The 21,323-nt window shown below is 38.1% G+C and overlaps 2 protein-coding genes across 2 annotated transcripts in view; one reads left to right on the forward strand and one right to left on the reverse strand.

Annotated features, from left to right (window-relative positions):
• The window catches only part of PRKN (parkin RBR E3 ubiquitin protein ligase), an 807,172-nt gene extending 786,003 nt beyond the window's left edge, over positions 1 to 21,169 (reverse strand). Inside the window, exon 1 of the mRNA XM_076333958.1 lies at positions 21,054 to 21,169. Within this exon, the coding sequence (XP_076190073.1) occupies positions 21,054 to 21,060 (7 nt within the window). The 5' untranslated portion in view covers positions 21,061 to 21,169. The remainder of the gene's footprint in view (positions 1 to 21,053) is intronic.
• A 58-nt stretch (positions 21,170 to 21,227) lies between these two features.
• Positions 21,228 to 21,323, forward strand: part of PACRG (parkin coregulated) — a 266,362-nt gene continuing 266,266 nt past the window's right edge. Inside the window, exon 1 of the mRNA XM_076333959.1 lies at positions 21,228 to 21,279. The gene's annotated coding sequence lies outside the window, so the exon portion shown is untranslated. The remainder of the gene's footprint in view (positions 21,280 to 21,323) is intronic.

The raw sequence follows: 21,323 nt of genomic DNA on the forward strand, positions 1-21,323 counted from the left end.
GTTTGTAAATAGAGGAGTAAATTGGACTCAACAGAAAGTTAATATAGTTTTTGAGAACCAGAAGCTGTATTATACTGTAAAACCAGACAGAACAGAAATCCCAGCAGGGCTGATGAAATAACTGCTCACTCTGAAAAGATGTATAAACTACTCCAACTTACTTAAATTATCAAAATTTAAGTAGCTTAACAAAAGAGCTGCTGCAGTAAAATCACAATTTCATTCCCAGCATAACGGTAAGAAAGATAATTTACAGTCAATAGCCATTACAAGTAACATTAACTAATGCACATAAAGTGAAACATTCTGCTTCTTATGAGGAAACTAAACAGGATTTGTACAAATTTGCACTGCTAGGATGGTTACTGCCCGGTACCATCCCCACTACAGGTGAGGCTGCATGTGCTAAAAGAAAGATAGTACTGAATACACAAACTCTTCAGTTATACTTTTTGGCGACCAGTGGTAAACTAGCCAAATTCAGGTTGGATATTAAAGATCAGTATGCTTTTAAATTAAGTAGATAAGTGACAAATGAATAAACATAATTGAGAAAGATGGACATATTGCCAAATAAAGATACCATGAATCTCATTTTGAACAGTCATTTCAAAGGTAATATCCTAGAGACAAGCATTCATTACTAGATCTTTAAAACATCAGCAACAAATTTTGTATATTTCACCAATTCTGGAATTCTTAATGCACTTACAAAACAATTTTAGCTTGGTTGATCTATTGTTAAGACAATACTGGTTTTAAAATAATTTGGGGTTTTTTGATACCTACTATATTGCTACAGAGAACATTTTTAACTTGTAGCATATTATCAGCAAAAACAATAGATGCAACATCACAAAATTGCCATTTTCTTTTTCAGTGAAACAGAAATGAAGCCATAAAGGTTAACTTTTCACAGAAAAATATTAGCCGACTGCATTAAAGCACAAAGATAGGAGACAGTTATTTATGGAACACTGTTCACCATTATCCTTTTCAAATTCTACAAGAAGGCTAAATATTGATGCATTCCCAAGTCACCTTTTCCCCCCTTTAGTGTTAACAAGTAGGAGTATGTTTTTGATGCTTCCAATTTGTCAAGATCAGGTGAACTGAATGGTTTTACAGAGTACATTATTCCAACTCCTTCAGGGGCTATAAAACCACATTAAACTCGGCTTGTTATTAATAATTCATGGCAACTTCCTTAGTTCACTACAGGGGCATCACTCTTAGGGCATCATTCTTATTGAAACAACTTAACAGGGAAAGTCAGATAAACAGTGTCTACCATCAATATGAGAAGAAGCCTACCATGAACATGGGGACACTGAAAGCCATAAAGAATGTCAATTCTTACAATTTTCAGGCTAAATCCAGCATTCTACACCCCTTTCTAAAAGCTGATATTAATTTAATAGATCAGTAAAAACAACAAAATTCCTTCTATATGCTGAAATTTGGCTTATCTGCAGATTTGAAGTGTCAATTTGCCATGCATTTAGATATACTGCAAAGGTATTCATGCTCTCATTACTCAGAAATAGACCCCTTTAACAAAAATATCTTATTTCAATTAAGGATTAAACAAGGTATATCCCATTAAACATATCTATGATGCAAAAATATTATGATTTGGAATTGGAACACTTTTTACTATAGTAAAAAAGACCTACTACTAAAGCAGTTACAATCAACACCAATTACTATACATAAATAAAGAACACAAGACTTCATTCTTCATGGTCATGGAATAGATGGCTCACACAGAATTATGTCACATATTACAAACATATTTGACTACAATGCACATGACACTAACTAGATGGACAGATTCAGAAAAAAATGGCATTCAGTATAAGCACATTAAGGTAGGGATTAGACACCCTTTATGGCATCTTTTACACAGGTGTTAAGAAGGAAATGAAGAAAGATGTCCTTGGATCGAGATGGCTAGGACAAAAACCTAATCCAAAGCATGAAAAGAACTGTCCACGTATGCTCAGCTTTGTAACAATCCACATCTATGTGTGCTCATATTTTGAGGGGGGGAGATAGTTTAATAGAAATGCTTGTCATTGTGATTTGATTTTTTATTGTTGTTGTTCTTTTGGTACAAAGCTTATCTCCTTGGCTTTGAAGGCAAACAGAATACTCAATACCCTTCTATCTTGCCCACACCTGTAGATAGGAAGAAAAAAAAAAAGTATGTTCTGCTTGAAGGACTGAGAAGGAGACAAATCAGTATCACTTGTCATTTCTCAAGTGTTGTACTTGCACACATTTGGACAACTTAATTCTCTAAGGAAGGGTAAAAAACAAGAAAAGCCTTAATTCAAAGAAAAAAGGAAAAGTAGATACTTTTAAACTGTTAACTAATTACTTAAAATACTGAATTTCAGAAGTGCATATTACTGAAATAGTTATTGAGAAATTTTTAGCTAGGACAGTTTGAGAAACAGACAAAAATCCCAAGTACATGTCATCAATACTGTATGTCCTTCACACAGCACAAGAGACTGCACCTTCTGGGTCACCTATTTGAGTTCCAGAAATCCTTTAAAATTTTTTAACGTGAGATTTTCAGAAAAAAGCTGGACTTCACAGATAGCAAACTGCAGAACTCCAAATGACATTAGGTTCAAAAGAGAAACTGAGACCTGTCTGCTACGCATGAATTATCACTGATTAATATCCTCATATGAGGTTACTCTCATAAGAAGCTATACTCCTATGCTGCCACAAAAGGATGGCAGAGCCATCACTTTATAAAAATTTGGTAGATACACACCTTTGAGAACTCAAAATGCTTAACAGTGCTCATTTTATGTAAAATGTCAGATCCTGGTAAGCCTCCACATGAAGCTCAAACTCACCCAGACCATCACCACTTCATTCAAATAAGGGGAAAGAACAGCCACAATGGCCACACAGCCTGTGGAAGGGTGCTGGAAATAAGAAAAAGCAGGAAGGAGAAAGTTTATTTTTCTAAATAATATCACTATCAAAGCGGTATGAATGGTTGCGAGTGAAAGGAAAGCTGGAAAGCACGAGGAAGGAAAACAGGTCACCACCTCCAGCCAAGAGGAGGATAAAGGGTAGAACTCTCCTTCCCAAGTTCTCCATACTCCACCACACAGAACTACGGATCAGCAGAACTCCAAATCTTCAGCAGCAGCACTTAAAGAATAAAAATTCTTCCCTTCAAAAAGCAGTTTCAACTCGTCCCCATCTCTAGGCTTAAATAGGCTTTGGTCTGGCCTTCCTCATCTATCATTGTAATTTTCAAGATGCTTGGGTCTGACTTTTTGGAGAAGTAGTTACAGTATTTGAAAATCTGGTATTAAGAAATAAGGTACTAGTGAGTGGCTTGCTGTAACTTACAGTTCAGTGTCCAGCACAGGTAAAGGCTAAAAGGGCAAAGCCTCAGAGGTACGTGGGACTAAGTGTTTTACTGCTACGCTTTCAACATACAAGAAGAAAGGAGACTGTCTTTATTGCCTGTATCATCGTTCCATGGACACATTATACACATACTTGTAAAGGCAAATTTTAGATGAATCGGTTCTGATTATGTTGGAGAAAACAAGGAGGGTCAGGCTTTTGGGTACTGATTCTGTATCATCTACACAATACCTATTCCCTGGTGTTTCTCGTTCACTCCCTGTTTAGCAATGTATTAGCCCAGGAAGGTTGTTTTTCTTCACATAAACCCCAAGGACAAACAGAATTTCATTACTGCCTTATGGTCAAAACAGTTGACAAAGCCTTCTCAAAAAGTCACTTATTTCTCCTAAAGTAGTTGACGTCTAAATCCAGCTGGGAACCAATAAAAGTGACGCAAACTTTCCTTCTGTAGAATCTGCATTGTCTTATTTGACTACGCCACCACTGTTAACAAAGTCTAATTCTCTAGTAATGATACACAGCAAGCAGATAGGCACAACAGTTTCATGTAGATAAAATGAACAAAGAAAACAAACATTTCTTGATTTTGTATCTTAACACCCCCGTTTGCACAAATGGCAAAGTAAACCAAAATTCTCCCTGTGCACACAGTCCTTTGTCCTCAAAGGGCCGCCTAATCATATTCATGTCTAGAAATGAAACAAGATTTCAAAAGCTGTATTCACATGAAATCAACTATCTGATTTTTTTGTGTGTGGCAATTGCATCCTAAATTGGTTTACAGCTGGCTGTCTGCTTTCTCTTAGTTCAGGAAACTGATTATATGAACAGTTCTAAAATAACACATTTGAAATGAAATGGGAATTGATACTGAATACTCATTCCACATAGTGATACACAAGGGCGTCTTAGCTCCTTACCAGAATTATATTGATAGTTCCTCTATTACCCATGGAGGCTGCTTAATTTTTTCAGTTTTACTTATATTAAAGAGAAATGCTGATTTCTTAATACTGAATAATCAGGAATGGAAAACATATGTTGGAACTATTGTCACTGTCAGATGAAAGTAGAGAAATGCCAGGCTTTCAGAAGTGGAATGTACCATGAGAAACATTTTAAGCCTGTCACTGAATACAAGCAATATCATAAACAAGAGTTATTTACTAGTATTTGAGTATTACTTGGCATTTTGAATGTAATACCCTACACAAGTGAGAAGAAAAAAAGAAATCAAATCCTAAATGTGTTCGTGATATGAGTTTACGAAGCTAGTGTCACAAAACAGCCTGCTCGCTTTAATGCAAGTTACATGTCCTTCAGTCAGGATACTACTGGGCTAAGAACCCAAAATCTCTGCAAAAGAATAAGTATGTGAACATACAGCAGGTGTTCACTGATTTGATATAATGTAAGATTAGCTGTATGGTGTTAAATACAATTTTAAACTATCCGATGCTTACTTTTTAAATGTGCAATTATTTTTATCTTCATATTAATAACAAAAAATAGTAAATTTAATCCAGAGATGAATTCAGAGGTGCAGTTTCATAACACCTAAGCAGAGCTGCACACACACCACAGTAAAATCAACTTGTGTTAAGTATATATAACTCTCAATAATTCTTAGGTACAAATGGAAGAATAAAGTTATGGATTGAAGCAGTTAGCTGAATTCAGACAGCACAGGTAAACTTTCAGAGCAGTGCTGGGGGATCAGCTGTGTGACTCCCATTGATTTTAGTACAGGTTACTCAAGTCTTGTATTTATCCGCAGAACAAGTAAGGCAACAGAAATGGCTCCTAAAGTGCCTTCCCTAAGCTTCAGATGTTTAATGAGATCGATGGGGCCAAAGCACCGCGCTATACTTTAAAAAATTGAGTTTTAATGTTATTTCAGAGCAGCGCTTGGTACTTTTATAAGGCTGTAATGCATTTTCATTTTACCTGTATTGAAAAAAAGAGAATGGAGAACAGCAGGAAAGCAGCTATTCTAAGAAAGGAAGGCATAAAATGTAAACATAATGCAACAAAGAAGCAAATGAAGAAACTCTTCTTTTCCTTTATTAGAAATATGGGAAACAGATTGTGCTCATCTTGCCTAGGGCTAAGAGCCTCATTGCATGGAATTCAGCCAGGCTCTGCCACACAGCTCACTAAGGAGTTTTGCTGTGTTAGAGAGTAAACCAGATGGGATATTTGCTTCCAACAAGGTAATTCTAATGGAAATTGTTAAAAGTACTGTAAAAGAAACTTTTCAGCTTCATCTGCTATTTTATTGTGTGCAATGAGGGCAAGCAGAATGAAAAGCAGACTATAAAAACCAGAAAATTAAAAAATTCAAAACATTAATCATTAACCACTTTTAGAATTTATCTGCCTCAGAACTCCATCTGCTTACATAAAGCACACACCAGGCTAAAGCTAGATCTCATACAGTAGCAGAGTTAGTATCGATAAAATACCTTAAAATTGTGTAGAGTGAGTAAGTCAAAATACCTGACCCAAAGGTCAGCCTGTAGCTTCATACAGCTTGAAGAAAAAATATGTAGCATGTCAACAGACTGATATGGTAAGACCATAACAGACACAGCCTTTTTGTTCAAGATCATTGAGACAATGTCTCATGCTCTTAAAAGACTCCATATTTTCCAGATGAGCTACAAAAGATAAAGAAGAAAGGAGATTAGTTATAGTTCCTGTTCTTGACGTCTTCTTGTAAATCTGACTAAGAATTTTTAAAGTCTAGTGCCCTAATCGTGCTAGAGCAAAAGGAAAGGTTTGTTGTGCCTTTTTTTATTTTATTTTTTAATCAATATCTTAGACTGTAGACCCTGAAAACTGTTCCTGGCAATAAACAGCTTTTTCAACATAGGCTACAACCATTTGATCACAACAACAAATTTATCCTTACAGGAAGAAAAAAGGTAATAAAGGCAATATGTTGTAAACAAAGCAGCTTAGATACATATTGAACCTATTACTTCTGAGAAAAAGGGTCAATTATCATACAAAGACAAGCTCGTGCTTCAGCTATCCCCATCCAGTTTGCCAAGTAGAGGTACCTACAACTAAAAATCTACCATTAAAATGGGCAATATATGTATTTTTTTTTTAATTTTGCTCTCGGACTAAAAACTGCTCTAAGCTCCCTTTTCTTTTTCAGGAACTGGTCTATATCAGACTTAGACATTCTAAACAGTCTTTGACTCTGTCCTGCCATGTTTCTTCAATCAGCCAGAGAGCAGACTGGAATGAAATTGATATGATTGGATAAAGGAAAATCAATTTTTTTTTTCAACATTTAGTTTCAGTAATCTGATTATGAAGCTTTTAGTAATAGTGTAATTGCTTTGAAGTTCTGAACATATGTTTCCACTGAGAGTATTCCACAGAGGACACTGTATCAGAAAAGGGAAGAAATACAAACATAAACGTACCAAAAATATTTCAGCTCATCAAAAAAAATTAAAATTGAAAGAAGAACCATGTGCCAGAGATGTAATATGATGTCCAATATGAACCACTTTCATTTCCATTATCCACAATCCCTTTTTTCAAACACCAGTGAGGAAAATGGAAAATACTTTTTCCATGACATCAAAGCACATTACCAGAAAGTTACAGGATTGGCACATTTTAAAAAAGGAACACACACACAGAAAATGGCTAAGACAGAAAGCAGCTGAACACTGTTCCTTGAATTTTGAAGGGAAAAATTCAATGAGTGCTAATACTTCCACTGATAGATCTTAGAGAAATAGCTCACACAGTAGTCTTGAAAAGCCCAGATATTTCAGTTTCTTGTGATTCCTACTCTTTTGAAGTTAACTAAATATCCTTAGCTCTATACACTGAAAGTTATTAAATCTGATATATTAGATCTGACACAAGACAGTTCTATTGTCTAAATTTACTAGAAAAAAAAATGAATCAATGAACTAAGAGGGGAAATTCACCACTGAGCAAAACATTTAGAAATGCTAAACAAAAGATATAGAAAACAGCAGCACAAACAGGAAAATATTGGAAAAACAAAGAAAAGGAACTAGTGGAACTATGTCATGGTGCAGAAAAGCTTTACACTTTTAACAAAGCAACACAACCACACTTGCATTGGTCATCACAAGAGTGATGAACAAAACCAAGCATAACTTGTTTCTCAAAAGACAAATTTGCCTTTTTTATTTGTTTGTGGTTTTTATATATCACAAACAATTTACAAATCTAAATTAGTTTGCTTCATTGCTCATCTATGTCATCATAAGCAAGCTTAGTATGTAAGCCTACTGCTTTATACAGTACACCAAAAAAAAGACATTTGTAATGCCATGAGTAAGTTTTCACAGATAAACTAAAGCGAACGAGGATGTCTGACTCTTGTGATAACAAATGTATTGTTCATACCACCTTCACAAATAACAGCACAACCAACACCTTTTGATGGCAACTGCTCTCTAAAAAGCTGTGTTTTCATTTCCTACACATGAATGTATTATAACCTTGCTGTCCTTTAAACTGCCATGGAATGATAAGCTCTTTCCTCAATTAGTATCTTCATTCATCTTTACCAGTTTCTGAAGCCTTTAAAAAGTACATCAAATCAACTTCTAAATGCTTTTCTTTCATATACTCTTGTCAGGATTGTGTACACTCTCAGTAGAAGGGTTTAGGCTTAGAGCTTGGAGGTAAAGACAAACTGTGACCTCAAATCATAGAAGAATGTCAAAAGAATTTCCAAAAGCATGGAACACAACAAAGCAAGTAAAAATATTTTTGTTGTTTTCTTACAAAAAGATCTATGCTATAGGGACAAATAATACACAACAAAAGAACTTTTGACATATACAGAAAATAAGCACACCATCCCATTGGTCAGATTTCCAAAATCCCGGTTAAAAAGGGAAAACATTAATGGCAAGGCACTCCTTGAGAACGTTCATTTGAAAACCAGCTTCCTTTCGTCATTTCAACTTAGCTCAAACCAGCTGAGTATAGAAAATCATCAGTCTTTAACAATCATAACTGGAATAAAGCTGAGAGGTGTGGGTTAAAAACTGCATGCAGGATCCAGGTAATTTATTTTGGAGATGTTTAATGGTCAACAGCCCATTATTCTTATTAGAGATGTGTGTGTGTCGTCGTCATTGTTTTCCCCTCTCCAAAAATAAATGGAGGAGAAAATAATGGCATATAATATCACAATTTCAGAGGTCTTCAGAGGGGATGAAAGCTTTAAAATAGTTTTAGAGTCAGAGTTTAAAAATTTTCCTCTATTGTGATTGTTAGCATGAATAGAGGTATTAATTTCTGCAGACAGCCTCAAATGGTTCCAAAGTCCAAGAGAGAGCTTTTGCTGTAAAAATTTACTCCAACTGCTTAGACATAACAAAGCAGGAAAACAGTTAATGTAGTTAATTTCTCTGAAGCATGTAATTTACAATACCATTTCTTTTGGAAGACATTGTGATATATTTAGAAGGAACTGCTGGAGATTTTGTGGCTTACCCATGACAGGCACGTAGCCACTGTAAAAAAAAAGACATCACTGAAATGTCCTACATAAAGCTACCGTGTACTTAATGCATCATAATTGTGACAAGTTATTTACTGAAATCTTTTGGCTGAATTCATGAGAATTCATTAATCAGACTGCCTTCTTTATAAGTGATGCATATTTACCAGCACATATACCAGCTACCACTGTACAGATTTCTTAAGGGCATGAAATAAAAGCCAGTCTCACGATTAAATGTTCATTAATTTCTACCCTTAAGATTGCTGAACTCGAATTTAATATTTGACTAATGGCTGGAGAACTTAAATGATTTCTCTTGTCTCTTGTCATTTTAACAGAGATTTTGTAATAACGTCGCAAATCTCTCAGTTATTTTCATACGCCTCAAAGAACAACTTTTGTGCTACAATTTTTCCTGAGTCAAACATTAACAATACTAATGTAGACGTGAACATGCTTATTGAGAAAAGTGATGCAACATAAGAGTTACTGCTTAAAAGCCAGTTTAGTACAATCAGGCAGACTTCAGTCTGCCTCAAAATGTGCACAGCAATGAACTAATTCTTTCTTCATCTTGTCTGTTTTAGTCCTGAGGCTGGACAAGAGCGTACTGATGGATTTTTCTACATCAGATAAATCTGATGGATTTGTATCCTTATTTTGTAAGGTCATTCATCTTTCCACTCCTTTTGCACTGATCAAAATACAAAGGGACTGGGAGAGGCCTAAGGTACATTTGGAAACTGAAAAATTGTTAAAATATAGATTTCAAAGATCATAATTTACCACACTAAAATTTAGTTAATGATTATGAAGTAAGTCCTCATAAAATGCAAACATTTGCAAGATGCCACACACTATAGTTCAGAAGGGAGAAATCATGTATCGTGAAATAATTGACAATTATATAATTAAAGCTTGCCTGCTAATTATCTCCAACCGTTGTAGTAGCATTCTGTGAATTCTGGGTATATAGCTGCACATTTCTAACATTTCCATTTTTCCTTCTTTTTATGGAAAACTTCATACATCACTGGCTACATTTTGTGTTAGAAGTTGATTTTCAGTCCAACAATACTTATGTACAGTGCATCACAAAAAAAAAATCATTAAATAATAAAATTGAAAAGAATAAATTGTATCTCTTTTACATAAACCTGTTTGGCAAAGTAACAAAAGTTTCCACTAATGGTTTTACTCTCCCTTGTGCTTCTACTAAACATAGGAACCTGAAAAACCTGCACCATTCTCAGTATTGTTTGCTTCTGTGGCCTGACCACTTAAGCAACTGACAGTTCCATGATACAGTGTATGCTAGTCCAAATAATTTATTTCAGTAATGGGGATATATGTGTTTCCAATTATGAAAGCTACTCCACCTCTTGAGGCAATGTTAGCAAAACAGAATCCAGTAACAACTTCGGCTGTCAATGTATCTACAAGAGACACATGCATTACTTTGGCAGAGACTCTTAAGCAGTAGCATTTGCTGTTATGCGTTCCAAAATATTTTTAAATTTCCATATTTTGTTAGCATAGGCCTTTTCCTAATTGTTTCTGTGAATAAGTGGAATTTGAATTCTTAATTTTATTCTCATCTCACAGATAGGCTGGACCAAATGTTTTGGCAATGGATACTATATTTACACATTATGTATGCAAGAATTTATCTTTCCTGCTACAAAAGTTGTTTTCAGTTTATCTTTCTTTGTCACTCCGAAAAAGAAGATAGGAATTTAAATATAATCTTCTCCTTTATAATGCCTTTTGTCCAAAGGACTGTGAAATCCTTTGTCAGCTCTGGATATATTCCCATTGTCAGCAGGAGCTGAGCATACTCCGCAACAACTGAGGGTGAAGATGCACAAGAAGGACTAAACACAGGAAGGACTAAACAGATCAAAAAGCACCCTGCTAAAATTATTTAGTCCCATTTTTGCTACCTCCTCCTACATTTTCCACTTATCTTGAGCCAACTTCGGTGTTCACTGGGCCCTTCTCTGAGGATGACATCCAGCAAAAATGGACAGTTTTTTTGCTACAATAGCAAGTTGAATTAGTTCAACAGTCAAATTAGTAATATGGTCAGTGAGAGGAATGAGGCAGGATGCACAGATGGCAGCAGAGAATGGGAGGGAAGAGCAAGGGAAAAAGAAATGGTAGCAAAACCTTTTCATGACTGATTCAGCTAGATCAGAAGTCACATACACAACCCTATCACAACAAGAATTTAGCACAATACAGAGTCAGGTCTTAAATTAACATACATACACATCATCCACTCACCATTCTGTTTACAGATATACCACTAGGTAACCAGATAATACAGAAAAGGATGGGGATTTTGGCAATGGGAAATAATTTTAAGAAACTGCCAGATTGATATTCTATCTGTAGGGCCCTATCTGATAGACTCAAAAAACTGCATCAGAACACCCTTAGCCACTGCTTAATTAGTCTCTAATGTGTCTTGATATTACAATACTGTTATTTTGTGGCCATTTTAAAAAAACAAACAACAAATCAACCAACCAAACAAAAAAAACAAAAACCAATTTCCTCCCCCCTTGCTACTTTTCATTCAAAAAGAAATCCAAGCAAAAAGTCTTCCCTTCCCTCTTCAAGGAAACAAAGAAATCCAGAATGCTCACATATACCTAACAGAAACCAGATATCTTTTGAAGATAACCTATTTCATATGATACTAACTTTCTAAAACCTTGCTGATAGAGCCATAACAAAGCATTTTGTAGGAAAATAATCAATAAAATATAAATCCAGTAAAACACACAATGTTTCATGATGCAGTTCTGTATATACAGTACAATACAGTTACCCTAGCAGAAGGAAAAAAGGCTCAAAACAACCCCAGCTAAACAGGTCATGCATATGAAATGTGAGTAGTCTTCAATATTCCGAGATTTAGGTTTTGTTTAATCAAATTAACCATCAGAAAGATTATTCCACATGTTCGTGAAGTAAGTGTAATAGTGAGCTACAAATCAAACTATTATTCCAGTGAAAAGTACGTATTGTAGTGGAACTATCCATGGTATTACATAAACTGAAATAGAACAGCAAGATGACAACAATAAAAGAAAGAAACCCAAAATTGCAGCACGAGATCATGAAAATATCTAAGTAGACAATTCCCAAAATATCTTCCCTTTGGTTGCTAAGCTGGCACCATTATTTTCTAGTCTGAATTCATTCAGAGAAATTCTGAAAGAGTTTATTCTCATTTTGCTTCCTCAAGATGATTTTCATAACAATGAGAAATAGAAATATTTATGCAGAAAGTAAAGATTCCAACACACTGAAAAAGAGTGCAACACAGAGGAGTGATAGGTCATCCAGATAGCTAAAACTTTCACCCAGGCTCCCATTCTCCCTGAACTTGATTACTGCTGTATGAATCATATTTCACTGCCAAAGTGAAAATGTTCGCAACTTGTCCCTACTACCACCTTCATCTCTCATTCACTACAGAAATGCTGACCTGCCAATGTTAACTATCTAGAGCCCATCTTCTACATTTTTGAAAGAGTTTGGAGCCTTCTCCCATGTTTTTTATTCTTTGAGAGGTATTTCCTGAAAAATTCCACAAAGCTGCCCTAGTATCTTCTTTCAAATTCAGTTTTAATCTTTTTTTCTGTAATACTTATTGAAAACTCAAGAACAGGTTTTCAGGAAGGTAACATTATTGCCAATGTTGTTGACTGAGAAATAGCTCAGCCAGTCCAATGGTGGGTTGTCACTTCCCTTGCACCAACACTGGTTCTCAGCTGATCCAATGGTAAGCAGATATAGGGTATGAAATGAAAAAAAAAAACCAAACCCAAACCAAAAGCAAACAAAAACACAAAACAAAAGCCTCCCATGCCCCTAAGTAAGTGGGTTTTTTGACAACCCAGGTCACTTAACTAGCTCACTCTGGAGTCACATGAATATCAATGTCAGCTCAAGGAACACATGGTTGGGTAGTAAGGGGGAAGGGAGGGCACCAAAATGTCCTCCTTTAGGTGGCAATCAGCTGCACTACACCATTTGTATGTGACTTGGCAATTTAAAGGGTCAAGCAATAAAACAGCATTAAGGGATGTCCCTTTAGTTACACCACATAACTTTCACGTCACCATACTGTGAACCAACCCAGGGAGTTGACCCAGATGAAAAAGAAACTATTTCTTCTGTTTTTTTTTATTTCACAGTGTGCCTGAACAGACAATTGCTCCGCTGCAACTGAAAGATTAGTTTGCTGGTGTAAGGGCAGGAATGAGGAGTGTACAGCAATACCTAAAGACAGCACTGCTGTAGCATAGTTTTTAATATGAAAACAAAGCCTCATAGTAACCTATGTTTTGAGTGCACATATTAACCTTCATCCGTCTCCTGTGTTATACCTACAGTACTTAGCACAGGTACGGTAGTTTTTTGTTCTGTATTCATAAAACTCTCAGGTACTGTGGTGCTACAAATAAAAAGTTTAAATGCCTGGAACAATTCCTCATGAAACAGATATATTCATACGTTGAATCTGCAACTTGTTATTGTGGGGTTTTTTCCCCCCTAACACATAAAATAGAAGTATCTGAAGCAGCTGTTTATCAACAGTGTGTACTCTGCTGAGCAATGGGCTTTTTTCCTTGTTTTAAAATATATTTCCATGGTCTAATTTTAAAATTGTTGGGGTTTTTATGGGGAAAAGAAGTTGGGGAACCAACTATGCACTGAATTTCCACTGGATTTATTTTGCCTTTTAATTAAACCTTTAAGAAGCCTACTTAATCCTGCCATCTAAAAAGAAAAAAAAAATTGAAAACTATTTAAGTTACAGAACTGCTGGCTTCCCATGGTAAGAATAATATAAAATATCAAATAACATTAGACCATGTTAGCTTTGTCTCTTCTTCCAAATTTTAACATAAGTATTCACTGATTTCACTAGTACTTGCTTGACGTAACAGTGAAACAGTAGATTTGATTAATTTTTATTTATAAAAGGGCAACATTATTGTGACAAGGTACCAACATAGAAGCTATATGCTGCCAAACAGCTGCAAAAAGGGTTACTTGCTGTTTATGATAGTCTATGACTAGAACTTGAAGACACATTCCCTGTTACTATCTTGAACTTCTTTACCACAGGATAGAAATTGGCAACGCTGCATCAAATTAGAGAGCTGTAAATTTTTGCTACTGAAAAACTTCTCTTATCAAATTAACTTAGGTACACAAGCCTCTGGGAGGTTTTTGTCCAGTTCTTGTCAACCCACAAAGACTATCTCGTATCATCTTCAAAACAACACCAGTGTATTATGCTTTCTGACCAATCTGTCTTCCTGACACTGATACCAATATGGAAGAAGTGCGAACAGGAAATTGGAAATGCTAGGAGGTCAACTGATGTCTTTCAGTGCTTACTTAAAAATAAGAAGCTCTCAGCTTGATTAAATCCTCATATTTAGGTGACCACCTTTTTTTATCCTTTAAAGCAAATAAATAATAAATAAAATCCACAACTATACTAAGCAGACCACAAGCCCTATTGTTATTACCTATATTTTTTCTTTCCAAAGTAAATTACCTCTAATAATTTTCTGTAATTGCTAATTTAAAAAACTTTTACTGAAAATTAATCAATGAATAGCTAATTACTTAAGTCAACCAAAAGGTATTTCATATGTGAAATCTTCATTGCAAAATATGTTATCAATTCCATTAGTTCCTGCCTTACAAGAACAACCACGCTCTCCTTCTAAACACATATTTAAATATAACCCTCTCACCATTTCCTCATGTCTTTTACTTCATGACTATGTCATTAGTTAACACTGATTTCGAGCTCCCCTTTTAGCGGTAGAAAACAATTGGCCTTAAAATTATCATCAATAACCATTCTAAAATAACAAGAAGAAGTTGTATGTAAGCTAGCTGCAAACTCATTGTGGAATACATTTCATAAATACTTCAGGCCCTGTTCTATATTCTTTATGCGTCCTCATGAAAACTCTCCAACGTTTCGACAGAGCACTACCAACAGCTCCTTGCGGAGCAGCAGAACTATGACACTAGCAATAACAGACAAGCACAGAGCAATGCATCCACATGGAGGTTGTACTGAGTTTATTTATCAGACCTTACAGAGTTCAGCCAGTTTAAAAAAAAAAATCAGACTAAAATTGTCTAACATTGTTATACAGATAAGCCTGTATTTAAAACAAAAATGAAGACCTAATGTTGAGATCTTCAGTATAAACATTTTTTCTGCTCTGACCAAGGTAGAAGAATGCAATCTAGTATTTTACCAATGTCACCTCTATCAAAAATGCTAGGAAAACGTTATCTTTCAAATATCGAAACAGATAAAAATGTTTTAAGAAACTGTGAAACAAATTTGTGAAAACTTCTGGACAAATGGCTGAGCAAATTATTGTTTTTTTCCAACAGAACATGATTTTCACCTTTTTGCCAGATCTAAATGTCAAATTTAAAGCACCATATTAATACCACAAGTACCAGTCTTAACCTTCAACTCATGATCTAAACATAGGTCTTTCACCCTACTGTAAAGCTAGTGCTGCTTAAAACTTGTGCTCTCTATGTACAACTCCAGTGGGTTTCTGCTGCTCTCTGAAAATCTAAGCATACTCTGCCTGGGGCTACTCTCTTTATGTTAAGTCAAAAAGATGATACAGTTAAGCTGTTTAGAACTTACATGCATGTCAGTATAGTCCAAAAAGGTATGTTAAAACAATTGAAACATAAGGCAAAAGTGTGCGAGTATTCATACCTTATCAATTCTGGCACAGGCACCTTGGAGCCACTATCAGGACAGAATTTACAATAAGTAATCAAATATTATTTTCTGCCAAAACCTCAGGTTTGGTTAAGATTTTATCCAAGATTTTTTCTTGTTCTTGACCACATGACAGAGTAAGCTCTGGGCATCAGCACAGTTAGTGTTGTTTAGGGCACCCAACTGCTGGAGGCTGCAAAACGGCCCTAGTAAGGTTGATCTCGATCACCGCTTTGTGTGTGTCCAAGCAACAGTATTGTTGATCAGGGAAAAAGCTGCTGCAAGGAGTCACCAGCAGACCCTACCCCCACACCAGCCACAAACCCTGAAAATGTGCTCTCAAGGCAACTAACCAGCCTGGCATTACGAGACAGAGAGAGCAGGTGGTGGCAACTCCAGCTAGTGCTCATCAGGCCTCTAGGCTTATCCCTTTTCTCTCCATTGGACACAATTTACCATTAAACTCATGCTTCCTAAATTTCACTGCCTACACTGCTGAAAAGCTTTGAACTAGCTGCAACAGATAGATGTTTCCACTGTGCTTCCACTGAAGCACAATGAAGCCACTAAGAAAATGTGAATGCAGAAAAAACTGGGGCATAGGAAGCAAAGTGACAAAAAAAGAGACACAAATCTGGAAATATGACATGCAGTCTCATAAGCTTAAGGTAAATGGTAGTATAGAAGTTGTCCACAGAAATGCTTTCATCTACGGTAAACTCCTTTGAGGACTGGCTGACAGAAGACCATGAAGTCAAGCCAGCACGGATTCATGAGAGGCAGGTCCTGCTTGATCAACCTGATCTCCTTCTATGACCAGGTGACCCGCCTAGTGGATGAGGGAAAGGCTGTGGATGTGGTCTACCTGGACTTCAGCAAGGCCTCTGACACCGTCTCCCACAGCATTCTCCTAGAGAAGCTGGCGGCTCACGGCTTAGACAGGTGGACTCTGCGCTGGGTCAAAAACTGGCTGGACGGCCGGGCCCAGAGAGTTGTGGTGAATGGAGTTACATCCAGTTGGCGGCCGGTCATGAGCGGTGTTCCCCAGGGCTCAGTTTTGGGGCTGGTCTTGTTCAATATCTTTATCAATGATCTGGATGAGGGGATTGAGTGCACCCTCAGTAAGTTTGCAGACGACACCAAGTTGGGCGGGAGTGTTGATCTGCTCGAGGGTAGGAAGGCTCTGCAGAGGGACCTGGACAGGCTGGATCGATGGGCCCAGGCCAACTGTATGAGGTTCAACAAGGCCAAGTGCCGGGTCCTGCACTTCGGCCACAACAACCCCATGCAGCGCTACAGGCTTGGGGAAGAGTGGCTGGAAAGCTGCCCAGCAGAGAAGGACCTGGGGGTGCTGGCTGACAGCGGGCTGAACATGAGCCGGCAGTGTGCCCAGGCGGCCAAGAAGGCCAATGGCATCCTGGCCTGTATCAGAAATAGTGTGGCCAGCAGGAGTAGGGAAGTGGTCGTGCCCCTGTACTCGGCACTGGTGAGGCCGCACCTCGAATACTGTGTTCAGTTTTGGGCCCCTCACTACAAGAAGGACGTTGAGGTGCTGGAGCGTGTCCAGAGAAGGGCAACGAGGCTGGTGAAGGGTCTGGAGAACAAGTCTGATGAGGAGCGGCTGAGGGAACTGGAGTTGTTTAGCCTGGAGAAAAGGAGGCTCAGGGGAGACCTCATCGCTCTCTACAACTACCTGAAAGGAGGTTGTAGCGAGGTGGGTGTCGGTCTCTTCTCCCAAGTAACTAGTGACAGGACGAGAGGAAATGGCCTCAAGTTGCGCCAGGGGAGGTTTAGATTGGATGTGAGGAAAAATTTCTTTACTGAAAGAGTGGTGAAACATTGGAAGAGGCTGCCCAGGGAAGTGGTTGAGTCCCCAACCCTGGAGGTATTTAAAAGACGAGTAGATGAGGCACTTAGGGACATGGTTTAGTGGGCATGGTGGTGTTGGGTCGATGGTTGGACTCGATGATTTTGGAGGTCTTTTCCAACCTCAATGATTCTATGATTCTAAGTACGACACAGGTCCTTCAAGCAGCGGATATTCAGCTCATTTTACACGCATCGCTGTTACAAATATGGAAAGCAGCATGAATTTTGCTCCCCAATGGTCAGTAATTTATGCAAGGATTCCCGTCTCGCATCAGTCAGAATATATACATATAGTATTCTGTAGTCAAAATGAAAAACACTAACTTAAACACTCCTTCATTTATATAATTATTTTTCATTATTAAAATAAAATTAAATAAATTTCTATAGAGAAGTTTCCTGAAATCCTTAACTGAACAGCCCATCAGCAAGTAGTGCAAATAAATTGTAACTTTAAAAAAAGCGATATACGCATAACCGAAAGGACTGCTGAGGAATCATTCTCGCAACTTCACTTAGAAGTGAAGCACATTACAGAACAATCTTCTAAAAGCATTTATAAAAGCAAGAGCTGCCTTTACCATTTACCTTGATAAATACTTCTAAAGATATACTCAAGAATTAGAATTCCAGAAGCACTCATGAACTCGGTGCAGTACCACGCATGTGCCAGCTGCCATGGACTTTCCAGACAAATTTGTCTGTGGAATTTCTACACAAATTGACTGTTACATAATTAACTTGCTGTTACGATATTCTAAATGCAGATGTCACACATATGAAAATTAATACAGTTACATATCTTAAAGGCCTCCCTCAAGGAATAACCTCTTACTGAAAATAAGTATATACTAATTTTTTTTTCCTTCAGGTAGTATGTTAGCACTCAGTAATTCATTTATAAGCAAATCTTTCTCCACAAATCTCTGTTCAGTCAACAAAAACTAACAAGGCAGAAGAACGTAATAACAAGCAGGATGGGAAATCATACGAAAACTATTAAAAGCCAGTCATACAGGTCAACTGTCTAACCTCTTCTGGAACGATAGGTGCTATGGAAAAAATCTTCCTCAGCAAAATATCTTAAAAAATTTCATGGGGGGGGGGAGGAGGGAGTAAAAATAAAAAGTTCAAAGAAGAACCATGAGCATGGTCAAACTCTTAGAGGAAGATGGAGCCAAAAGGTTCACCTATTTCACTGGACAAAAAATAAGAATAAAAACAGAGAGAAGAATAAGAAAGAATAAGAAAAAACAGTAATAGTAATATGTTAATCAGGTTTGTTCTCCCTATTTCATAGCACAAAAACAAAGGGACATAAAGTAAGAGATAGGAAATTAAAAATCAATTAAAGAAATTATCACGTTGCACAATTATATTGTAGAATTCTTTGCCACAAGAACTCATGAGAACATAAAGCATTTTCAGAGATATGAAACTGTAAAACATTTTCAAAAATATACTACAGGATAATTCTTTAAAAACTGAGGTCAAAAAATTGGGCACAGATTACACAAATTATTTCACCCTTCCGCTCCCGCACCCAATTTTGCCATGGTATTCCTAGCTCATAAGTGTTTAGAGGAGACTTTTCAGAAAGCAGGAAATTGGACTAGTCTCTACATCATATGCTTTGAAGACTAGTCTCTACATCATATGCTTTGAAGACAATTCTTGTATTTTCAGAGTCGGTTTTTTCCCCCACTTTTTTTTTTCTTCACTAAAACAACAGGTTGCTGCTTAAATCATTTAAGATTGCAACTCATGTAAAGCTGTGTTTATAAATTTGCAACTAATTGGGATGTACATTTCATAATCAGTATTCACAAACATTTCCGTCTGCCACAGTGAAAATAAAATTATAATTCCTCAAGTCATATAAATGTTATCTTCATGCGCAGTAAGTAAACATTTAGATTTCAGTATGAGGGCTAGACGCATCAACTCTGTAACCACATGGGCAGTCCCTTATGTACACTCAACTTACTTTTCTAAAGCATTCAAAACCAAACACACACTGCAGTTCTGTAAACACACGTATTTTATATACTACAGCAAGACATCAAATCAGCAGAGATAACATTACAAGGTGAAAGATGGTGGAATACCTGACCCTCTGTGCTTTCCTTAAGCCGAGCCTTTAATTTAAAATATTTTCTGCTACATAAGAAAAAAAAAATAGTCCAAATTACAAGAAAACCCAGTAAGGTCCCACAACTAAGAAGAGATCATTTGCATAAATATTTATACAGACTGAAAATACCACATAAATAACTGCTTTTAACTTTCTTTTTAGCTTTTGCAAAGCTTAAAGAAAAAGAACATTACCCAAATACTTGAGTTCATATACTGCTATGGAAAAAATATGTCTAGCTGAAAGACCCATAGGATTGTTGGACACTTTTGAGATGTTTAATTTAAAAACAAATATTTTGACAACAAACTGCATGCCTTTCCACTTGATCAGGTCTTAGGTAGACAGCAACTATGGCACCTACACTGAAGATGAAACAGCGAGCCTGAAGAAGGCAAGGAATTGTTAAAATACAAGCGCATCTACTACATTTTATAGCTTTTATGTTAAAGAATTCACAAAATTGAGAAAGTGAAAGCAAGATGAAGTGTGTAATGAGAGGGAAGGACTACAGAAAGGATCCTGTAATTTGTGGGAGTCCCTAGGTATGGATTCATCTTACAAATAACAAGAAAACCCACTGCTGAAACAACCAATTCACATGTCATACCAGCATTAGATAGGTACAGAAGCCAACTCAAGGACCAAATGGCCGAGCTCCCAACATGATTAGGCCCAAGTTGCTTCTTTTTCAGATCACTGCCAGCAAGTACCATGCCAGACCAATAACGTGTATATATATACCGGGCAAGGCCAAAAGGGTTCACAAATCACATAAACCTTGCCCAACAGTATTTACAATCGATATACTGAGGGGAACTAAAAAATAATTTTAAAATGACCTCAATCACAAGCCCTGGGCTGGCCGTTGGTGGGTCATCCCCCACCAGAGAGGTGAAGAAGGAGAGCATTGACCCCTCAGCACTTTGACCCTCGAGTTCTCTGCACGGCCCCGCCAAGCGCACGAAGTGCTTTAACCAGAGGCGCAGTAACGAAAGCGAGAAGGCGGCGAGGGCACAGCCCAGCCGGCGCCCCCTGCTCCGGCCCGGCCCCCCTGGAACCGCGGCCACCGGGCGCCGCGCAGTGCCGGCTCGTCCCCGCGGGCACCCGCCGCCACCACGCGCACCGGGGTCCGAGGCGCCCCACCCCGCCGAGGCACCAGGGGAGGCGGCGCGGACGGACGTATCTACGGGGACTGAGGGGGACCGAGGGGAGCCTAGCCGGCCCACGCCGCCCCCCGGGGCCGACGCGCCAGCAGCAGAGGGGCGGGCAGGAAAGGGCGGATCTGCATCCGGGCTCGTTCCCTCCCTGACGCGCTCACTCACCTATCATGGCGGCGGCGGGGAAGGGAAGGGAAGGGGAGGGGAGGGGAAGGGAAGGGAAGAGAAGAGAGGCGCGCGCGCGCGCCCACGCCCCCGTGCCGGCGCCACCCGCCGCTCGAGCGCTCCTCCGCAGCCCTGTGCGCCGCGGGACCGCGGGCCGGCAGGCGCGAGCGGCGGAGCCAGCCGGCGGCGGACTGCGCATGCGCCCGGGCGGCGCGGGGCCCTCTGGGTAACGTAGTTCTCCCCGCCTCACACCTCCCAGCTCTCCTCGCG

This window comes from Aptenodytes patagonicus, chromosome 3, assembly GCF_965638725.1.
Source record: "Aptenodytes patagonicus chromosome 3, bAptPat1.pri.cur, whole genome shotgun sequence".
Classification (NCBI taxonomy): Eukaryota; Metazoa; Chordata; class Aves; order Sphenisciformes; family Spheniscidae; genus Aptenodytes; species Aptenodytes patagonicus.